Raw genomic sequence first — 20,538 nt, 5'->3', positions numbered from 1 at the left:
GTGAGATAACAAATGATCAGAATTCACTCTGCTTTTTAAAGGTAAATATACATCTGAATGAGATTTTCTTCATTCAGGCAGGATATGTGATTGTTGCACCACCACCCCCAAAAAAATCTTGTTTTCCAATTTGTAAGATATTTTTGGGGGCTTCAGTGGTTTAGTAAGAGAATTTGTCATTAAGTTCCTCATGAACTATAGTTTCCCCTAATAAAATAAGCACAATTTATATTAAATTATGTAATTGTGGGCTTTGGGCAAGACATTTTAAAGTACCCCCACTTTCCAGTTTTCTTTGCTTAGCTGAAGGGGGGAAATGTTTGATATAAGAACTAAGAATCTCAAGAGAACAGATTAGGTTGTACAGGATACTTGGTCTGATTGGTGAAAGCTTTCTTATTTAGAGAAAGAAACTATATTCTGAAGTAATGGAACATTATATACAACAAATTAATGATACAATTAAGATAGTGCTCACCATTGTTTACATTTAGTTGTTCATTTACGTATATAGATAACGCTTGAACAATGTATGCTATTCAAAGCTTTGAGCTCCTCCCCCTACCTGCTGCCAATGTACTGGCCTCTGCACCTGTTACTTTCTACTATGGTCTCAGCAGTAAAGAACAAGCCTCCTGATCATCCCAGCACTTCTGTTTTTCTTCCCTTAGCAGCCAATGTCCTTGACTATTTCCCATTATTATGCCATCAACCATCATTCAATCCACTTCTGCCTGAAGCAACTGCTTGTTAGTAACAAAAGTTCAATTTTATTCTACAAATAGACAAAATTTGAAATACAGGTAGTGTTTGCCTAATTATGTTAATACTTGAAAAATCACATGATTTCATTTTGTGTGTGTGTCAGCAGTCCAGTTGCCATCATTAAGTGAGGACCTACAACTTGCTAAGTGAGGACTTCAGGTAACAGTGACTTGAAAGTTCCTGCTGGCTTCCCTCTTGACTTTGCTAGTCCTAAGCCGGTGGGAAAGATCACAAATCATGATCACATGACAGACAGAAACTGCAATGGCATAATCATGAGTTAGCCAAATACCCAGATCACAATCACATGACCACGTGGGTGCTACAATGGCTACTAAGTTCTAATTGCTATTTGTTTAGCACCATTGTAAGTTTGAATGGCCATTGAACAAGTGGTCAATGAGGACTGACCCTATTTGTATCTTGGTTAGGAGAAGGACTAACAATACCAGCTCTTCCATGCTTGGGATAGGTTGTGCATCCCTTGTGAGGACAAAAGAAGAGTCTTTGCTAATGATTTTGACCTACTTTCAGAGACAAATACTGGAAAATCAAAGCCACCTGCTACTATTAGCTTTTGGCCAATTAGGACTAAGGAGGTCTGAAGTAGGAAACCACACTTGTTCTCATCTAGCTCAGATCAGAAGTGGATTTAGGAGATGTACACCTATAAACACCATTTCTTAATTAGCCAGCAATGAAAAATACAAATGCAAACCTGAAAAATGTGTGATGTTCAACACAGACTTTCCACAATTTCTTAGCTGCTCGATAACTAGGAAGTTTGAATCCAATAGTACTTTCATATTGTTCATGCTGTGGAAAATAGTAAGAGTAAGTTTAATTGGCACAGAAGTTATGCACTGGATTAAATTATTAAATTTTAAAAAATATTTTCATTGGATTTTTAAAAAGAAATAACCATTGATCAAAGCCAGTAAATTTCATTTAATTTAAACTGCTATTGAAAAAGTTACCCAATCATCAACTAAAGAAAGCAAATTACAAAGGAAATGAAAAAAAAACCAAGGGGGAAACACTTTTAAAAATGAACTAGGGAAGAAAGGGACCCAGTCATGCTTTCCTGGCTCAACTCACTTCACACTATGATTGTGGGGAAAATAGGAGGGGGGAAGCAAATTAGTAAAAATATAGAAAATAAGGTAAAATCCTAAAAATAATTTTTAAAAACTTTCAACTATGTGGCTGCATTGAAACTATAATGGTTTGATTGCATAATGTAGCTATTGTTATAGCAAATTGGATACTGCATTCTTACCATTTAGCAAATCAAATAACTTATGAAAAGTTGCTCCTTTCACTAGATTAAAATAGATACAAACCTAATTGAAATGATTACAAACTTCCATTCTTAAAAAGCATTTTCCCAAAGCAAAAAAATGCAGTATGGTTTTACATTAAAATCACAGCATGACTTGGTCAAATTTCAATACAAGATGACATGTTTTTTAAATGCTGACAAGTGCAGATTTACTGGTAAAATATGCTATTATAACAGAAATATGTATATCATAAACATATATCTGAATCTAAAATGGATTTTTACTCTTCAAAAATGATATAATAGCAATATCTACATTAGAGAGAGAGAGAACTCTGAATTCACCCGAGACGTGTTCATTGATATAGATTGGTGCATGTCTAACATAAAATGCAACACAGCGTAATAGGTGCTTCTAATCAACAAAGCCACGTTCAAACCATCTGCATTATTCAATCCAAGCCCAAAGACAATTGCTCATAAGAAGTCTCAAAGGAAGTAAGTCAGTTATGCATGATTGTGGATAGACTTTTGTTCACTATCCAGATTCAGTTGTTATTTGAAAAACAGTTTATCCTTAATATTTCCCAAAGATAAGAAGACAAATGCATTCAATTAGAACTAAAATAAAATGACTCCATAGCCTACCTCACCAGGCCGGATCTTGATAAAAAAGCTGCTGCGCTTGTAAGAAATCTTCAACACTTTGGGCCAAGGAAAACGGTTGATTCTCAATTTATCTTTGTAGACAAGAAGACCACTGGAACAGACTCCTAGAGTGATGTCTACACCTTCCAAGTCCTATGAAAAAAGAAAATAGCATATAATATTCATGTTATTTCAACACTGAAAACATTAATATTTCAACATTAAAAAATTAAAAGACTCAGATTGTTGTGGGCAATAAAAGATCATACAAACTAAAGTCAGAAAAAAGAGAAAGTGGAAGAGATAAAAAAAGGAAAGGGTAAGAAAAAAATATTTAAAAAGTGACTTTCAGTCTTCATTACAAGTACAAACATAGTTGGTGATTCTCAAAATCCATAAATCATTAACAATTCAATCCTGATGTCAGCAAAAACTCTGTAAGGATACCCATTTTATAAAAACATGTCTTAGTTTAATTTTGGTTGAACAAACCAACTTTTTACTCCTTCCTTTGGCTTCTAGCAATCTTGATCTTTAATTCACTCAAATGAATTATCTAACTACTAAATCCATAGAGGCAGAAATCATTGCTGATATTTTAACAGCTAGTTTTATGCCGAAATATCTCCTGGGGCCATGATGGTGAACTTATGGCATGCGTGCCGCAGGCAAAGTTACCTCACTGCACATGCCCATGCCTCACAGCTGATTTTTTTTCCGGTTGGTTTGAGGCCTTTTTCGGCCTCCCAGAGGCTTGGAAAAAACTTTTGCAAGGCTACTGGACTTGACGAAACAGGCCTATAATTTGGCCTGAGAAGCCTTGCAGAGGCTTTTCCCAAGCCTCCAGGAGGCCAAAAAAGGCCTTAAACCAGCTGAAAAATCAGCTGTGAGGCACAGTGCAAGTAAGGGGGTGGTGGTGGGGATTGCGCACACATGGCCAGGGTGGGGGTGGGGAGGAGGTGCACATTGCATTCTGGGTGTTGGCACGCGAGTTCAGGCATGCTGATACGCTCACAATTTTTGGCATAGGAGCCCAAAAAGGTTAGCCACTACCTGGGGTATTTCTAATGTCATACTATTTTCTGTTATTTTGTCTCACTTTATTCTTTTTCCTTTATGTCTAGAATCTTTAATCCCCTCTAGCCCAATTTCTAAAATCATAAAGTCTCCCATTTCTGTTGCGACTTAAGGTAGGTTGCACAATTTAGTTTCAACAAAGGAGTTATTTTTTTATAATTATTTCCAAAACCTTATAGCAAAACTTCTAATAATCCAAATTTGTCTGGTCCCTTATTTCATTTATAATGCTTTTAGATTAAAGTCTTATTTTGCTTTCCTTATTTCAAATCCTTTAAATTCTAAGCTCATAGTTAACTTTTTTATTCTGGAAAGAAGATAAAATTCAACAGGTAGCTTTGCAAACTTGTAGTTTTTTTTATCTCTAATACTCTTAAGACAAATAGGTAAACCTTTACAAGGCTCCACGGTAGTTGAGTGTGTTGCCTTTCTTTTGTTTCCCAGTGCTCAAATCCACAAGAAATCACTTTTCTGTGGATTCCTCCCAAGCAGGCTATCTCTCCTCCTCCCCTTATCCAGAGAGGTTCCATGGTACCAGTCTATTCACCAGTACTTCAGTCATAGTCATGATGTCATCTCTTCTTGTTCAGAGATGTGCTAGTGCACCATTCCTCATCAGAAGTCTTCTTCACATTAAAAATGCTTGACCCTATCCATGGCCTCTGCATTAGTTATTTTTAATTCTTCGATAGACTGTTCTTTTGACAAATTCTCTTCAATATGCTTCAAATACAGTTTTCCATTAAATGTTCCATTTTTTTTTATTATATTAGCCTTGATCCAACAGTATAAATTTAATTTCAGACACAACTGTATACATTCATTCGACCATATTCCCCCCAAAATAAAAGCTCTCTCTTCACAATTGTCAAGTCGTTTTTCAGTGTTTTCACCAAAGGCAAAATCCCTCCCTAAAGTTCCTAAATTTAATCCAGGGTTTCACGGCTTGTACATGAAGCATCATAAAAACAAAACAGCATTATGGAAAGGGCCAATTCTATCTCTTCTGGCAAAGCTCAGAATGTTTCCATCCAGTGGGAAACCATCCTTCTCTGAATTAGCTCTACATTCTTTTTGTTTAGAACACTCGAGATCACAGACAGATGGGTGCTAGAATTAGTATGGTTAGATTGTGCGCAGGAATTCAGAGTGTGTTAAAAGACAGATTCTTCCCATCTCCCATACTCTGGGGCCTGCCTATTAAATAGTGCCATCTGGTGGGTCTCAGGAAGCAAGCTTTCTCTGTTACAGCATCTGCTCTTTTGAATGCCACACACCCCAAATTCAAAGAATCCTAAACCCTGCTAGTATTTTAAAATTTTTTGAAGACCTGGCCTCTTCCTCAGACACGGAATCTGGAGGTTAGGTGAATCTAATGCAGTAAGTTGTTTGATCTTGTTATTGGAATTGGGCGGACTTTTGGTCACCACTACTTCCTTTTTTAATTTCTTATTTTGCTCGTTGTATTTGTTTGATTTTAGTTCTATGTTTATCAACCAGAGTTGCAATTGGGTGTGATATAGAAGTAAGACATATAAAAATTTGAAATATTATAAGCAAATATATTCTTTTACCTTGGCTTGATGAAGATCAACTCCATACATTGACAGCTTTTTAGCATTCTCAAGAAATTCCATATCAGCCTGAGCTGGACTCATAGATCTATAAACAAATATGTTCCAAAATGGCATTTTAGCAGCACTTAGAAGGTGTCCTGGGTCCATGAAACCATGAACCATTAAAATGTAATTAAACTTGTTCACAATGAGTTGAGTTCACCCAACGTATTAAGTTTATTTTAATTTTTAATCTTCAAGAATAATTTACTTTGACTTCTAGAATAATTGCAGAGGCAGTTATAATGACATGTTGTAATCTGAGTGATATCAATAATTGTCACCGTAACCATGTTTTAAAGATATTCATATTTACACGAACACACACATTAGTTTAATTGGTTATACAACACTTGATCAATGACAGGTTTAATACTCACTTGTATGTTTTATGTAATTCTGTGATCTTGTCTTCTAGTTCTTTTGTCTGGTTTGGGGCTAGTTTAAATTCACTGACATAATCCGCACCATGCAGATCTATATCATAGTCTCCTAACTCAGATTGGATTGTATAAGAACCCAGCAAAGCTAACGTAGCGAAGGAGCAAGGAAGCCGCCCATTAATAATATCTTTTCTTAGCTGGAGACACAAATAATACCTGCAAAACACAAACACCACACCAAGGAGTTCAAAGATTCAATTGCATCAACACTCAGCAATGACTAGAACTACAAAAGCACTTCTTCACTTGCAACTAAAACAATTCAACTTGTCTAATTAAAAAAACCCACCAGATGGATTTTATTTCAGTTTTTTAAAAAAGCTTCCTAAAACCAAATATTACTTGTTTTTGGCATATGCATGAAAAAAGATAAAGTTGCTCACTCTGAACCTTATGGAACTAGCACAAGATCAGCATTATGTAGCAGAATATTATTTTCTTCTGTGTTATTTGCAGATGATGAATTGTCAGAATACAAAAATAAAATAATTCTCTCAAGAAAAAAACAAAAACAGGACAAATAAGGCATGTATAATGAAGCCAAGCTCACCATTAAACCAACACTATATCTGTCTTCCAAAGACTGATGGGCTCATTAAATTGTTTTACCTATTCCTTTATCATTGTGTCCTGATCACATCTTTTCCTGCAGATTTAGGAGCACTAGTTAAAACTCCTCTTATATATTTTATTTATATAAGTAAAAATAAAGTATTTTAATTTTATGTTTCTTATTTTTTGTAGTAATAAACCTTTGAAATGCATTTTCTATTAGTTTAAGATTGTGCTACTTGATCTTAGAAACTTTAAGATGTGTGGATTTCAATCCCCAGAATACACCAGTCAGCATGCTGCTAAGGGAAGAGTTGAAATTCACAAATCTTTAAAGCTGTCAAGGTTAAGAAATAGTGGTTTAAGGATATCACAAACCTTGTTATATCTTCTGTTAATTGTGCTGGGTCTGGAGGATAAAATTTGACATTGAAAGTGAAAATCCATGGACCACCTGAAATTAAAGAGATACTTTTGGTTAATTTGCAATAGTCGGCAAATTGTTAAATTATCATTCTTATCATCAATTGATTGAAGGACTAACAGACACTGAAAAAGATCTGAAGATTCCTCCTTGGCAGAATTCATTTCTACGAATTTTGCTATAACTCATTCAGAAGATATAGAAGCAATACATTATAAACATAAACATTACAATCAAAATTTCTCCATTGTATTATAGGCCAAAAATAAATTACAGCAAAACAGACCTAGAATTTATCTGCCTTTAAAAAACATACCTTAATCCTATTCCTACCAGCTGTAATATCACAACTTCAATTCCTAATAGTTAAAACAAAATCACCATCAAGGAGTCAACCAAATGTATATCATCGGCTAACTATAGACTCCGATCTTTTGTAAGGAAAATTAAAAGACCAATCCAAATTGGAGGGGTCACCATTCCAAGAACTAGTATGACAAATGCTACATTGCTGCTAAAACTGTACTTTTTTTTTTCTTTTTACAACCCTATAATCCCTTTATTCAGAATGGGGGCAACTGAATGGAGCTGAGTGTTTACTGGCCAGCTGCCCTTCCTGACACCTACGTGGTGTTTGCAGCAGATATTTTCTCTTTACACCCTGGTAACATCTGTCACTGCCTAGGATTGATCTCTCAAACTTCCAAATGAGAAGTGAGCATCTTCACCTCTAGGCCACCATGCTGCTCAGGATGCTAAAACTGTGCTGTTTCCTCAGAAAAGGAGGGAAAACTCCTTGGTCAGAAGAAAAAAAAATGGTCATAGCTAATCAAAGCTTCAAAGTCAAAGACCACCGATATATTATGACGAATTGTTCCCACAATGTCACCCAAATGCACTATATTCCCTTCAATACCTGCATATGCTATCTGCAAGCCTTGTATTATGATTCTCATGCTAACAGCTACATGACTGATGTGCCTCTGCCCCAATGGTCCCCAGTAATATCCAAAGAAGTAAAAAATATTATTAATCAACTTAAGTGTGGTAAAACTCCGGGATGTAATTGTATTATTTCCAAGGTAATTAAATATAACTCTGAAGGGTACCAATACTGGCCACTCTCTTTTCATATATTAACTGCACAGCTAAGAACTCAGAGAACTGAGGGTAGCAATAATTGTTTCTTTATATAAAAAGCATGACAAGAATGACTCACCTAATTATAGGTTAATTAGCCTATTGAACATCAATAGCAAATTATATGCTAGGTATCTATACACCAGAGTATATATCTGAATAGTAAATGATGAAGTAATTGATCCCGAGCAAGTGGGGTGCCAAACAGGACTGTCTATTACAGACCACTGCTATAAGTAGTAGCTAATAAATCCAAGCTTATAAATCCAAACTTTTAGTCTCCTTCAATAAAATGCAAGGGTATAAAGCTGGCACAGCAAAAATGAATACTGATAGAAATTCAGCTTTGCACATGGAAACCATGTGCACATACAGTTAGAGTCCTAACATATCACACTCTGGGCTTGTTCTAAACCATGTTTCTTCTGCTTTCTTTGGGCAAGCTGACAGCTGACTTGCCCAGATAGAATGAGAGCAAGTTCTGATTAGGCTCCGGTTTGTGTGTACAAGCCTAACCGTCCAATTTGTGAAACTGCCTCTTTAACTGTTGCATTCACACAATAAACTAAGCCAACAATAAACAAGCCAGGTATCTTGTGATGGGTGAACCCAGTGACAAAGCTACAAGTGCATTGTGAGCTCATGATTTATTATAGATGCAAGTTAATTTTAAGATGTAAATGATTTAAATTCTGAATTGTTATTCTGCACCCTTTATTAGGGAGGGAGGAAGGGAAGAAAGGAAGGATAAACATAGATTAAATTCTATTTGGGGCTTTAGTGAATCTTAAACTACAAGTATGAATTGGACTACTTTTATCCTTCAATTATTTTCAGAAAGTTTTATTCCAACCCAATGATGCAATTATATACCTGCACAATGAACATACTTGACAGTAGAATCAGTTTTAAGAAATAAGCTACTGTAATTAATAAACTACAAAGCAGATTTTTCTAATATATTTGCTGATTCTTTTCATCACTTTTTGATGACTGTGTGAATGATCTGTATGCATTTCACCCTAATCCTTTTTAACAGCTACTTGTTTGAGGAATCTGGTTTCAGTTGTCTTTTTATTTATACATATCTACCACTTTATTAAAAAGTCTTAATCCACTTACCATGAACCTGTTTTTTTATCTCTTTGGCAGCATCCAACCATGTCTACATGAAAACAGTAAATATTTATCATTTGAAATGTTGAAAAATAACATAATGTGAAAATGTATTATTGCTGCATTAATACAGTACAAAGCTAGCTCAGTTTATAGAATACAATTACACATATTACTAAAATGTTAACATAGTCAAACTAATGAACAGGAAGTATCTTAAATAATCTTCTTCCAATAGTAAAATGAAAAATAAAGAAACAGCAAAATAAAAAATACATAGACATGAAGACTATCAATATTAATTGTTGCAGAATTATAATTTTACAAGCCTTGAAATTTCTAGTTTTCAAGTTGAAACTCCCCATTATATAAGCTATCTATATACGTAGATATAGTATGTGCATGTACATTGGCCTGTTCAGAAATATCAGAAGTCACTGGAGGCAGGTGCTGTCCATGGTACTGATATACCCAGAAGACCTTCCATGTGCAGTTTAGTATTTTTCTGTGTTAGAGCCAGTTTCTACAAATTTAGCAATGTCAGGTTGCATGCGTTTTACTATTTGTTCTCCAGATAAAGTTCACTTCTTCCCTACTACCCCTCCAAAATAAGCAAATTAATTTCCCCCCAATGACCTAGGAAGAACATTTTTGTGTAAAGTTTTCTTACCTTAGACGTTGGGGTATCCCATATGGCCAGTCCAAAATAGTCCTCTTCCAAAAGGTTGAGGTGATCACATACTTTCTTAAGAAGATCTTGTCCTTTGGCATGTTTCTGTAGAAAAAATACAAATAGTTAGAGAATTACAGATAATTATAGTAAATATGTATTTTTAGCTTTGGCCCTAAGTGGGGAAAAACAAAAACATGAAAAATGGCCAGAAAGCTGAAGAGATGTGAAGACTAAATTTCTAATCTTGGACATATAAATAGGGAAGGAGGGAAGAAGAAAGAGATAAACAAACAAACAACAAATCTTAAATAAATATAACTAGGCATACAAGTATATCCCTTTACAAACAAACAAAAAAACCCACAAAATTGAGAATCAAGTATTTCAACATTTACTAGCTGTACTCTCCTCCCTTGGATAGTTCTTTAAAGCACTGGAAGGCTGCAGTCATGTTTCCTCTTAGACTTCTCTTCTTTAAATTAAACATATCCAATTATTTTAATAGTTCTTCTTAGGATATAGTGTCTAAGCCTGTCACCTATCTTTCTTGCTTTTCTCTGTATTCTAATTCCTCTGTATTCTTCTTGTATTGTAGTGACAAAAAATGGAAACAGTATTTTAAATTCCGTCTGACCACGTCAAAGTCATAAGAATGATAATTCCATTCCAACTATACTGGTGCAGTCTGACCAGTGTAATGTAGAGTGGAGCAATCAATTCTATGGTTGACATTATAATTCTGTTGATGCTACAGCAAGACTGTAGTGGCTCTTTTGACAGCTGCAGCACACCACTAGGTCATGCTTATTTTATGATCTATCAAGACATTCAAATTCTGCTCACAAATAGTACTGTTTGGCCAAGTACCATCCATTTTGTACCTGTGCACCTAGTTTTCTTTACTAAGGTTCAAAATCTTACATTTTTTTATCACTGAGCAACATTTTGTTGGACAGGGCTCAATGTTCAAGTATATCAGTTCCTTCTGAACCTTGATCCTATCTTCTGAAATGTTAGCAATTCTCTTAACTTTGCATACCTTTCATCTTATGTTAGGTAGATATTCAACCAATTGTGAATCTTGTAGTGAGTTACCGTGTGGTAAGATGGGCAGTCAATATATATATGGTCAAGTTTATTAAATGTCTAACTGAAGTCGAAGCACACTTTAGGTAGTCTTCGTTGGAACAACCATCGTTCAATGACCATTCAAAGTTATGACAGAACTGAACAAGAGCCACTTAAGGCAGATTCTCATAGTTGCAACTAGGCTTCCACAATGCCACAGTGTTTCAGTAATCATGGGTAGAGTTGGGCAGTTGGCAACTTACTCGCACTTGATGTTCACAGTATCTCACAATCAGTGATTATCTTCACTACTAGCTTCCAAGAAGCAGTCATTGGAGAAGCTATCAAGAGGTTGCAAATGGCAAGCATATGACCCCCAGATGCTGCAACTCTGCAGGATTCACTTTACAATGGCAACTGGGATTTCCACAACTGCTACTGTAAATTGGCATGGGAAATAAGGATGTAATAATCCAGCCAAACAAAAATGATTTGTCTGGCACAGCCTATTTTGTTAACAAACCCATGAAAATTCTAGTAATCACCATCCTCTAAGTTAGTTAAATGAACAGAACAGATAGTTGAATTATGGCTGGTTTAATTCATCTGTTTCTCTCCACAATTTCAAAAATATTATTTTGGCTGATGGCCAAACTATAAGTTTCTGCTAGAGCCTAAAGATTATAAATCAATATAGGAGCATTGCTTGAGGCACTGATGGATGAGGTTTTTTTCTTCAAGCATTAGCAAGCCTTTCCCTCCCAGCTCACAAACAGATGTCAGGCTGAAAGGATATAAAAAGCTGCTTTATATCATCAGCCTGTTGTCTTCCCTGCTAGCAGCAGTTCTCCAGGGACTTCAACCTAGGATCTTTAATCAAAGATGATACAGAAGGAATGTAGAATCCAAAGCAGTGAAATCACAATTTTACCCTGAGCCTCCTGTATGAAAAAAGAATCCCTAAAATTTGCATTTTTGTTCAACTTCCATTCTCTACATGTAGAATGAAAGACTACACTTTAGAGGTACACACACATAAAGTAACTACTGGGTAAAATAATATTAATAGCAATATTTTAATATCACCTTTATAATAATGTAACATTCATATACTGACTAAAACATGTTAAGTCAATTAAAACACCTATTTTGCTCAATCAGCTACAGAAATACAACTTGGCCATAAACATGCATTTAGGTTTAATTAGTGACTCAATATACCAGTAAACTTTTAAAAAGAATAGTAGTACTTAATTCCCAATCTACTACATAACAGTCAAGCAAAAGGGACAAGGTGGTGTATCACATGCAACTTCTATTATTCATAACTTTAAAGGTGCAACAACTATGTTTTTAGCAAGAGTCAAAGATGCCTGTTGTATATTCCAATCAGTTCCTCTCATACCAATATCAAATCTCTTCACCTTACCCACAATGTCATTCATTCCTGACAACATATCAAACATAAAAACCCACTGATTGCTAAAAAAAAAAAAAGCTAATCAGATTCCTGGGGCCAATTATAAAGTACTAATTCCTCATAAAATAAGTTCCTTATTTTATGAGTGCAATTTTTTAAAAATGAACTTTGTAATTTAAAGATAGGATAGATTTGTTTAGGCTACTATAGAGAAAAATAGGGTGTTCTACCATTTCAAAAAGATACAATGGATCAGGACAATCACATTCCCCCCCCCTCCATATTAGTTTTAATACAGGTTTACAATTCAGACAAACAATCAATAACATATATACTTACGTCTACAGAACACTCAAAAATGGCATCATCCAGTAAGGTAATCTTGCAATGCATGCTATTTCGGGGTCTTCTTACAGTTTTGGGAGCACTTTTTAATTCTTTTTCCACCTTTCCCTTGTTTTCTTTTTTTTCACCTGTATTGGAACACTCCACCTGCTCCTTTTCTTCCTTAATTTCAAGATCTATGTTCTCTGGATCTTGGTCCTGATCTTCTCTCCTATCCTCTTGGGCAGGCTGAAATCATTAAAATATTCTAACATAAATAAAAAAATTTCCCTGTAATATGTGTTTGTGTTTGTATTTTATAAATGTTTATTACTTTAAATACTTGATAAGTGAAACTTTTTTAAAACCAGGAAACTAGCTGAAATTTACAACCTGCATTGGGGGAGGAGGGAGATTTATTTAAATAAAAGGATACATGCATATGCTGGGAATTGCTACTTTAAAGCTGCTAGTTTCCGATATAATTTTAAATGTAACAAAATACATCGTCCATAAATTATACCTTAAAAGTGTGAAACACTTCCCAACTTGAACCTAGTTAAATAAACTTCAAAATTAAGTTGTAAAGCTTGGACTAATTATTTTACATGCTACCTACTGCCAAATGGCTCTAAGAGGCACCCACATAATCCGTAAAAACCATAAGGCAACAGCATAAAAAGTATCCAAAATCCCTATGCAAATGAGGGGTATGCCTCAACTCCAGAAGCAGTTCGTTTTCAATTATGGCTGGATCACTGGAAAAGCAGACATTTTGTGGATGATAAGACATACCCATGTTAAAGGCAGAATTTAAAACAGGATGGGGACAACTGCAACTATCTTTGACACAAGCTTTGTGAGGCTTTGTGCACCTTGAATTGGAACTGGAAGACAATATAGTTTTTTCAATATTGGTGTAATAGAGCATTTATATTTTCATGGGAATAAAATCCATGAAAGTCCCACTAAAAATATATTCTGTTTTAGTTATATTAAACTAAGTTACTAAATAAACTATATTAAATTAAAGTCATATGCACAATATTAGGAAGAATCTCCCTAGAAATCTAAGCAGCTAGAAAATACTACATTTACATGATATTTACCTGAGTTTCTGCACTGCTGAGTGAGTGAAGATCTAAAGATGGATCAGTCTTAAGTTCAGGTTCAGGAGCTGCTATTGGGGCTTTCAGCAAAATCTCTTCATTGAGATCAGCTTCTATATCAGCCTCTTTCTCGTGTCCTTCACCAAATTCTTTTGTTCCTGCCCCGTTGCCTTCTTCCTCTGATACCTGAGATTTGGGTCTCTTGAGGAGTGATGAAAATAAGCGTGACAGGCCACGAGTTTCAGAACTGCATTCTTTGTTCTTACTCTGGTCCTCTTGGGTGGGTGTGTCACCATTGGATGCTTTCAGCTTCTTCTTGGATGGATTATCCCCCTCGGGTGCTTTCTCCACAAAAGATTCCTGGGGATCAGTTTCAGCAACTACCTCCTCCTCCTTTGGGGGCTGCTGTTTAGGAGTCTCAGACTCTGCCACTAAACTCTTTTCAGTTGTCATGTTTCTAGTGGCAGAAAAATAAAAGAAACTTAACTGAAGACATGAAATATTAATACAAAATCACATTTTATGTTACATAAATAGCTACCTCATTTTTCTTAATCCAGAAAAAAATACTAACATTTATAATTCATAAAATTTATTTTCCCATGCATCATTTCAGTAAGATAATGTGTGCTGTATATTTTAATGCACTGGACATGAATTCTTGGTGATTACAAAATTCAGTTCACCAGGTACAAAAAATAAAATCCAATACAAAATTCTAAACTTAAAACTTAAGCAAGATTGCCAAAATTAACCTTGAGAACTTTGTTGTGTACCACATAGATTACTCTCAAGGCTTTCTAAATGCTTCTTACTGGTAAAACAAAACAGCAGTCTACTTGAAGATGGTTCACCTGCCACTAACACCTAGGGGAATGAGTATACTAAAAGTACAATGAAGAGTCATAATAGGCTAATCAAAGACATGTAAATTGGGTGTTCTATAAGACCCACTATTTCTTACCACCAACAGAACTCCTCAAAAGACAACTTAATGCACATGAGAATCCTTATTTATATAATATCTGAAAACTACTGAACTATGTTACGAACAATAAAATTAGATTTTGGGCAGTAATATTATACAACAAAAGCAGTTATGCATGTTTCTGACCATCTTATTTCTGCCATCACTTTTTCTTCCTACTAACTTTGATGGGGGGAAATTCCAAAATAATTATGTCTCTGGAAGAAATACATATCAATATATCTAAAGAAGAAATGCCACTTTCCTTCATCTTCTTTCCTATTAGACTCAGTACATTCGGTAGATGAGGAGAAATTATAATAATTGATATTATGTTTTAAAAATCACATTCAAGCTTCAAGTCCAGATCAAAATGTGATATGAAAACACAACATAATCCAGAAAGTGAAAGAAGAGTAGCCATTTGCAAATAAAGAAATGCAAAACAATTTGAGCAAACTTGGAGATCATCAAAACAGTTACTTAAGATCAGGTGTTCATTCACTTCCATATCTTAGCCTTGAAGGCTCCTAAAAATCTAAAAAGATTAAATATTATATTGGCCTCTGCAGCTACTTAGATGGAATTACATGGACACCTTGTAACATATGTAAAATAGAAAACATTTTTGGATCAAGGCTATTAAGGCAGAAGATAGAAATTGGTTCCATAAAAAAGGCGAGCAAATATGTATCACCTGTACTATTCTATGTACTATTCTAACTCCAACATTCTATCCACTACTCTATATCCTGTCTTGTTTTACAGAACTTCAAACAATAAAAGCTAAATAAAATATACAATGCTCAACAAAACAACCCTTTTTTCCCTTTACGAAATAAATTATGCCTTTAAGCAATGTATTTTTATCCCATCATACTGAACACTACTGAAATCTAATGAGCTTTACAATGCTACCTTTATGAAACTATACATATTTCAGGAGAGAGAAGAAAACAGATTATATTCCAAGTTTCTAAAGAAAGGATTTTCTAGAAAGCAACTAGTTTATCAAGTGATATCATGTTTAGCATAACTATAAAAAAGATAAGGGTTATAACACTGTAAATTACAATAATCACCTATATAAAATCTTTAAAGTTTTAAGTTTCACAAATGTAGTCCAAATTTCAGTCCTGAGCTGGAGCTGAGAAACCTTTTCACCAGATAAGGCACTAAATAGCTCCATGTGCTTCTAATTAAACTATTGCTACTTAAGTGGGAGTAAAAATGCAATTTTCAAATTTTATATTTTAGCCTTGAAATTGGAATATATATTTCTTTTGATTACCGTAAAAGTACCTGGAGGATTTACTATACAATAACTGCAAGTTTCAATGTTGATTTACTAAATATTAAGGAATTTTCAAAAATATTTCAAATAAAAACATTTGCAATTTGATTCTTCAGTAAAATTCTAACCTCTTCCAACTGCATTAGTTGACAATGTTAATTTTCCAGATATGTGCTTACGTGCAGCTACAGCCATATTTTTTTTCTTCAAAAAAGTAAACAACATAATGGGAGGGGGGATATTTCCCATTTTAAATATGGACAGAGGAAAACTGTTTGTTTGCAGAATTGTTTATAGTGGTGTGGTGTATTAATGATATATCTTTCAAACAAACTCCACCTAAGGTTCCAGTTAAGTGAATTAATGTCTCCATGGTTTCCTGAAAAATATATTACATCACAACACTTTCAAATAAACATAAGGGAAAATCCTGAAAGATGCAGAGATAGACATGCACTACAGGTACTCCTCGACTTACAACCATTCATTTAGTGATCGTTTGAAGTTACAATGGCGCTGAAAAATAGTTAAGACCATTTTTCACACTTATGACTATTGCATCATTCCCATGGTCATGTGATTTACATATGGATGCTTGACAACTGTTTCATATTTGCGATGGTTAGTGTTCTGGGGTCATGTGATCACCTTTTGCAAACCTCTGATGAGCAAAGTCAATAGGGAAGCCTAATTCATTTAACAACCATGTTACTAAGTTAACAACTGCAGTGATTCATTTAACAAATGTGGCAAGAAAAGTTGTAAATGGAGTAAAACTCACTTAACAAATTTCTCACTTAGCAACATAAACTGTGGTCTTAAGTCAAGGATTATCTGTATATTCTGTTCTTATTGTACTCTTTTCTGAACTTCAAACTTCCTAAACTAGATCATTACCATTTTAAAATGGTAAATACTTTTTCTTTAAATTAAATAATTATGGAATGAATGATGCTAATGTAAAGAGGCGAATCTGAAGAAATGTTTTTGCTGTATTTGTGATGTGCAACTTGATTGTTCCTCAATTTCACTCACTCTAACATCAATGATGACCCATATTAATATTAATTAATCTAATAGTATCTCAGTCTGGATCGCAGGTACTATATTCTTGCCACGATAGCCAAGATGCTAGGTTTTGATAGTGTAAACTTTGGTTTGATGATTTGATGGAGGTTGTTCACCGTAATGTATTTCTCTTTGTTCTTACCATTCTTCTGGATTCTCCATTTTGGTATTCTTTTAATGCAAGCCAGGTTAATGAGGAATGCCTTAATAAAATACCAGCTCCTGCCAGTTACTCTATTACACTTCCTTCATTATATATTACAAATACTCATTTATGAAATATTGAACATCTCTGATCATATAATATTGCATATTTAATATAAAATATAATGAAGTACATTTTTATTACTGTACAGATCTTTCAAGAAAATAAAAAAATTCTGTGGTTCTTAAAGGATAAAAAAAATTTATATAAAAAGTAATCCAATCAGAATTGGGCTATTTTATATTCAATAGCATATATTGTACTATGCTTGTGATTTTTTCCTAGTTATGCTAGAAAGTAGAACGAAAGCAGCTTCATTTGTTTTCTAGTTGTCCCTCAGGTTAACTAATTTAAACATGTTCTACTGAATTAAGATTCAGAAAACTAGCCTCTGAGTATTAAACATAACAATTAATGTAGCAAAGACAACAGGAAGTAAAAATATGCCTAACCTTTGAAATGTTAGACCACACCCATTTCTGATGAAGCAACACAATTATGTTTATCTTTGAAGCTGATAATTCACAAAGAAAATGTACAACAGTATACAAAGATTTTTCTTCTGATTGTGTCCAATTCTTGGGAGACTGCCTGGACAAGTTCCTGTGGTTTTCTTGGCAAGGTTTTTCAGAAGCAGTCTGCCTCCTTCCTAGTCCTGAGAAAATGACCAGCTCGAAGTTATTGGCTTTGTGTGTAAACTCACATCTCTTGGTTTCTAGCTTGATGCTTTAACCATGACATTAAACTGATTCTATATTTAATCAACATATTATAGAACACAAAATAATTTCTATTATTCATTTATCAGGCTCTATTAAACACCTATTTATGGCTATTTAGGATCTAATATAACAGAGAGGCCATGTGATCATTATTTGTGAAATCCCAGCTGGCTTCCAATAAGCAGTCAATGGCAGGAGCAGGATTCACTTAACAATCATATGATCCACCTAACAACTGCAGCGATTCATTTAACAATGTGACAAATGGGTCATAAAATCAGGCACAATCCACTTTAACAACTGTGCCTTGCTTAGCAACAAAAATTCTGGTCCCAGCTGTATTTCCTAGAATATAGTTTTGGAACCTTAACCTTATAATGACTAGGTAGTTAACCTAGAAGCATAACATATAGACCAGCTTCACAGCTTTAAGACCTGTGGACTTCAACTCTCAGAATTCCTCATCCAGTCATGTTAGCTCAGGAATTCTGGGAGTTGAAGTCCACAGGTCTTAAACTTGCCAAGTTTGAAGACCTTTGATATAGACAAATGAGCAACACCAGAGGTGGGATTCTACTGGTTTGGCCCTGTTCTATAGAACTGGTAGTTCCAAAGAGTAGCTGACACCGAACCAGTTGTTATGCAGTAGGATCCCACCCCTGATCAACACGCACATAAATTAGTTGCTAACAGCAAGACTACTTGTTTTATAGTACAGGGGTCCCCAACCACCGGGCCGACTAGAAGTAGTCCTCAACTTACAAAAAGTGGGACTAGAAAATTTGTTCTAAAGCAATGCAGTTGCTAAGCAAGCATCATGTGACTTCAGCTGATATAAATGGAGATTATATGAACCCAGGATGCTGCAACTATCATAAATACAAATTGGTTGTCGAACATCCAATCACAAGACAGGGGTTGCTGCAACAGATAAGTCACTTTTTCAGTGTTATTGTAACTTTGAACAGTTGTTAGATGAATGATTGTAAGTTCAAGTACTATCTGTTAAGTGGTTTAGCACTGATAAAAATTATTGTATCAATGGTCAATTATCCTCATTTCATAACAAAGCATTATTGTTATTAATTAATTTATCCAAGAACTGCTTCCTATCATTCAGATTTTTAAAATTCTCTACTATTTCTGATCATTCATGGTTTAAACAAGGGATCAGTAATCCCCTAACCTTTCTAATATAAATATATCATTTATATAAATTTTAATAATATTTGCATAATCAAGGAAATATTTGGGTTATCTTTAAAATTTGCTCCTAACATCATAGAAAAGAATTGAACCACTTATGAATGATGCTATAAGCCAGAGTTCTTTGTAGTGAATAACAAATTTAATAAATAAGCAAACGAACTTCACAGCTCAGAACTCTTTTCTTCAGTAAGATCCTAAGAACACAGGTGATGATGTTATCTATATGTCTGATTCTTGGCAATTCTATGAACCAGGTCTGTTCACATAAGTTTACTTTGTGAGAAAATACTTGAAAATCTCAGTACTGGTACCCCAAAATGACAAAGATATTGTATACCAGGGGAGTTTTTAAGGGGAGAACTGAATTATATCCTGCCTTTCATTTTGCCAGAGGGACATACGATTATTAAAGTGTAATTTAACAATAACACTGTATGAAAGAAATGCAGAATATATGCAGTTTTAAGAACTTTACAATCAAAACCTCATTTTACTTATTTATAAAACTATAATGGTTATCTCCTTTTCTTTCCTTTTTATTATGTCAAATAGTCAACTGTATTTCTCTGAATTCCCTTAGCATTCCGCCTGCCTAATGATTAGCCAGTTAACCCTTTATTTCCATTTCACCAGAATAACAAAGTAATTTCCTCATAGGTTGCCAGTTTTTCTCTTCTAGTTAGTACTAAAGAATTGTTTGCTTAGAAAGCTGGATTATCATTACTGCTTCTTCTAAGTAGGTAGCCTATCTGCTCTCCAAAGACTTGATAAGAAATACATACTGAAAGAATGAATGTGCTAGGAATAATTCATGAGACAGTGGCAGCATCATGTCAAACAGTAACTCTTAGACAAGTTGCACTGAGTTACTGAAGTACATGAATGTCTAAAACATTCCAAAACCTCTGACCACAATCTGAGATAGGCATTCATCAAGACTACTGAGACTGAAAATCAATGTGACTTAAATTCAATACTACTTTCTTCAAATTGCTAAGATGTATCAAAAAGTTAAAATAAATCCACAACTACAATTTACTAATTAAAAACATGGGACATGAAAAACCAAAACAAGATATATGAAAATATATACCGTGACAGGTAGTCCTCAACCATTTATTTAATGACCATTTAAAATTATCATAGCACTGAAAAAAGCGATCTATGACCCTTTTTTTCGACCACTGCAGCATTCCCATGATCAAAATTCATATGCTTGGCAAGTGGCGTGTATTTATGTTGGTTGCAGTAACCCAGGTCATGTGATCACCTTCTACAAGCTCTGACAAGCAAAGTAAATGGGAAGCCAGATTCACTTAACACCTGTACAAGGCTGTAAAATGGAGAAACATTCAGTTAACAATTTTCTTGCTTAGCAACAGAAATTCTGGGCTCAATTTTGAATGTAAGCCGAGG

General features: G+C 34.5%; 1 protein-coding gene across 50 annotated transcripts in view; it reads right to left on the bottom strand.

The window, feature by feature from the left end:
• The window catches only part of EPB41 (erythrocyte membrane protein band 4.1), a 105,385-nt gene that overhangs the window by 37,531 nt on the left and 47,316 nt on the right, over positions 1-20,538 (bottom strand). For 41 of the 50 annotated variants that reach the window (XM_087939754.1, XM_087939794.1, XM_087939758.1 and 38 more), the window contains exons 2-10: positions 13,658-14,114; positions 12,564-12,797; positions 9,734-9,838; positions 9,070-9,112; positions 6,762-6,837; positions 5,769-5,987; positions 5,347-5,434; positions 2,696-2,848; positions 1,484-1,581 (exon numbers count right to left, since the gene is read on the bottom strand). In XM_087939754.1, the coding sequence (XP_087795880.1) occupies positions 1,484-1,581; positions 2,696-2,848; positions 5,347-5,434; positions 5,769-5,987; positions 6,762-6,837; positions 9,070-9,112; positions 9,734-9,838; positions 12,564-12,797; positions 13,658-14,114 (1,473 nt within the window). Of the gene's footprint in view, positions 1-1,483; positions 1,582-2,695; positions 2,849-5,346; positions 5,435-5,768; positions 5,988-6,761; positions 6,838-9,069; positions 9,113-9,733; positions 9,839-12,563; positions 12,798-13,657; positions 14,115-17,643; positions 17,841-20,538 lie in introns of all 50 variants that reach the window. The other 9 variants (XM_087939801.1, XM_087939802.1, XM_087939803.1 and 6 more) reach the window with 2 other exon arrangements.

The sequence above is a fragment of the Pseudonaja textilis genome, chromosome 10 (assembly GCF_049901715.1).
Source record: "Pseudonaja textilis isolate UNSWEBS1 chromosome 10, rPseTex1.2, whole genome shotgun sequence".
Lineage (NCBI taxonomy): Eukaryota > Metazoa > Chordata > Lepidosauria > Squamata > Elapidae > Pseudonaja > Pseudonaja textilis.
This window is presented reverse-complemented; position numbering and strand designations above follow the sequence as displayed.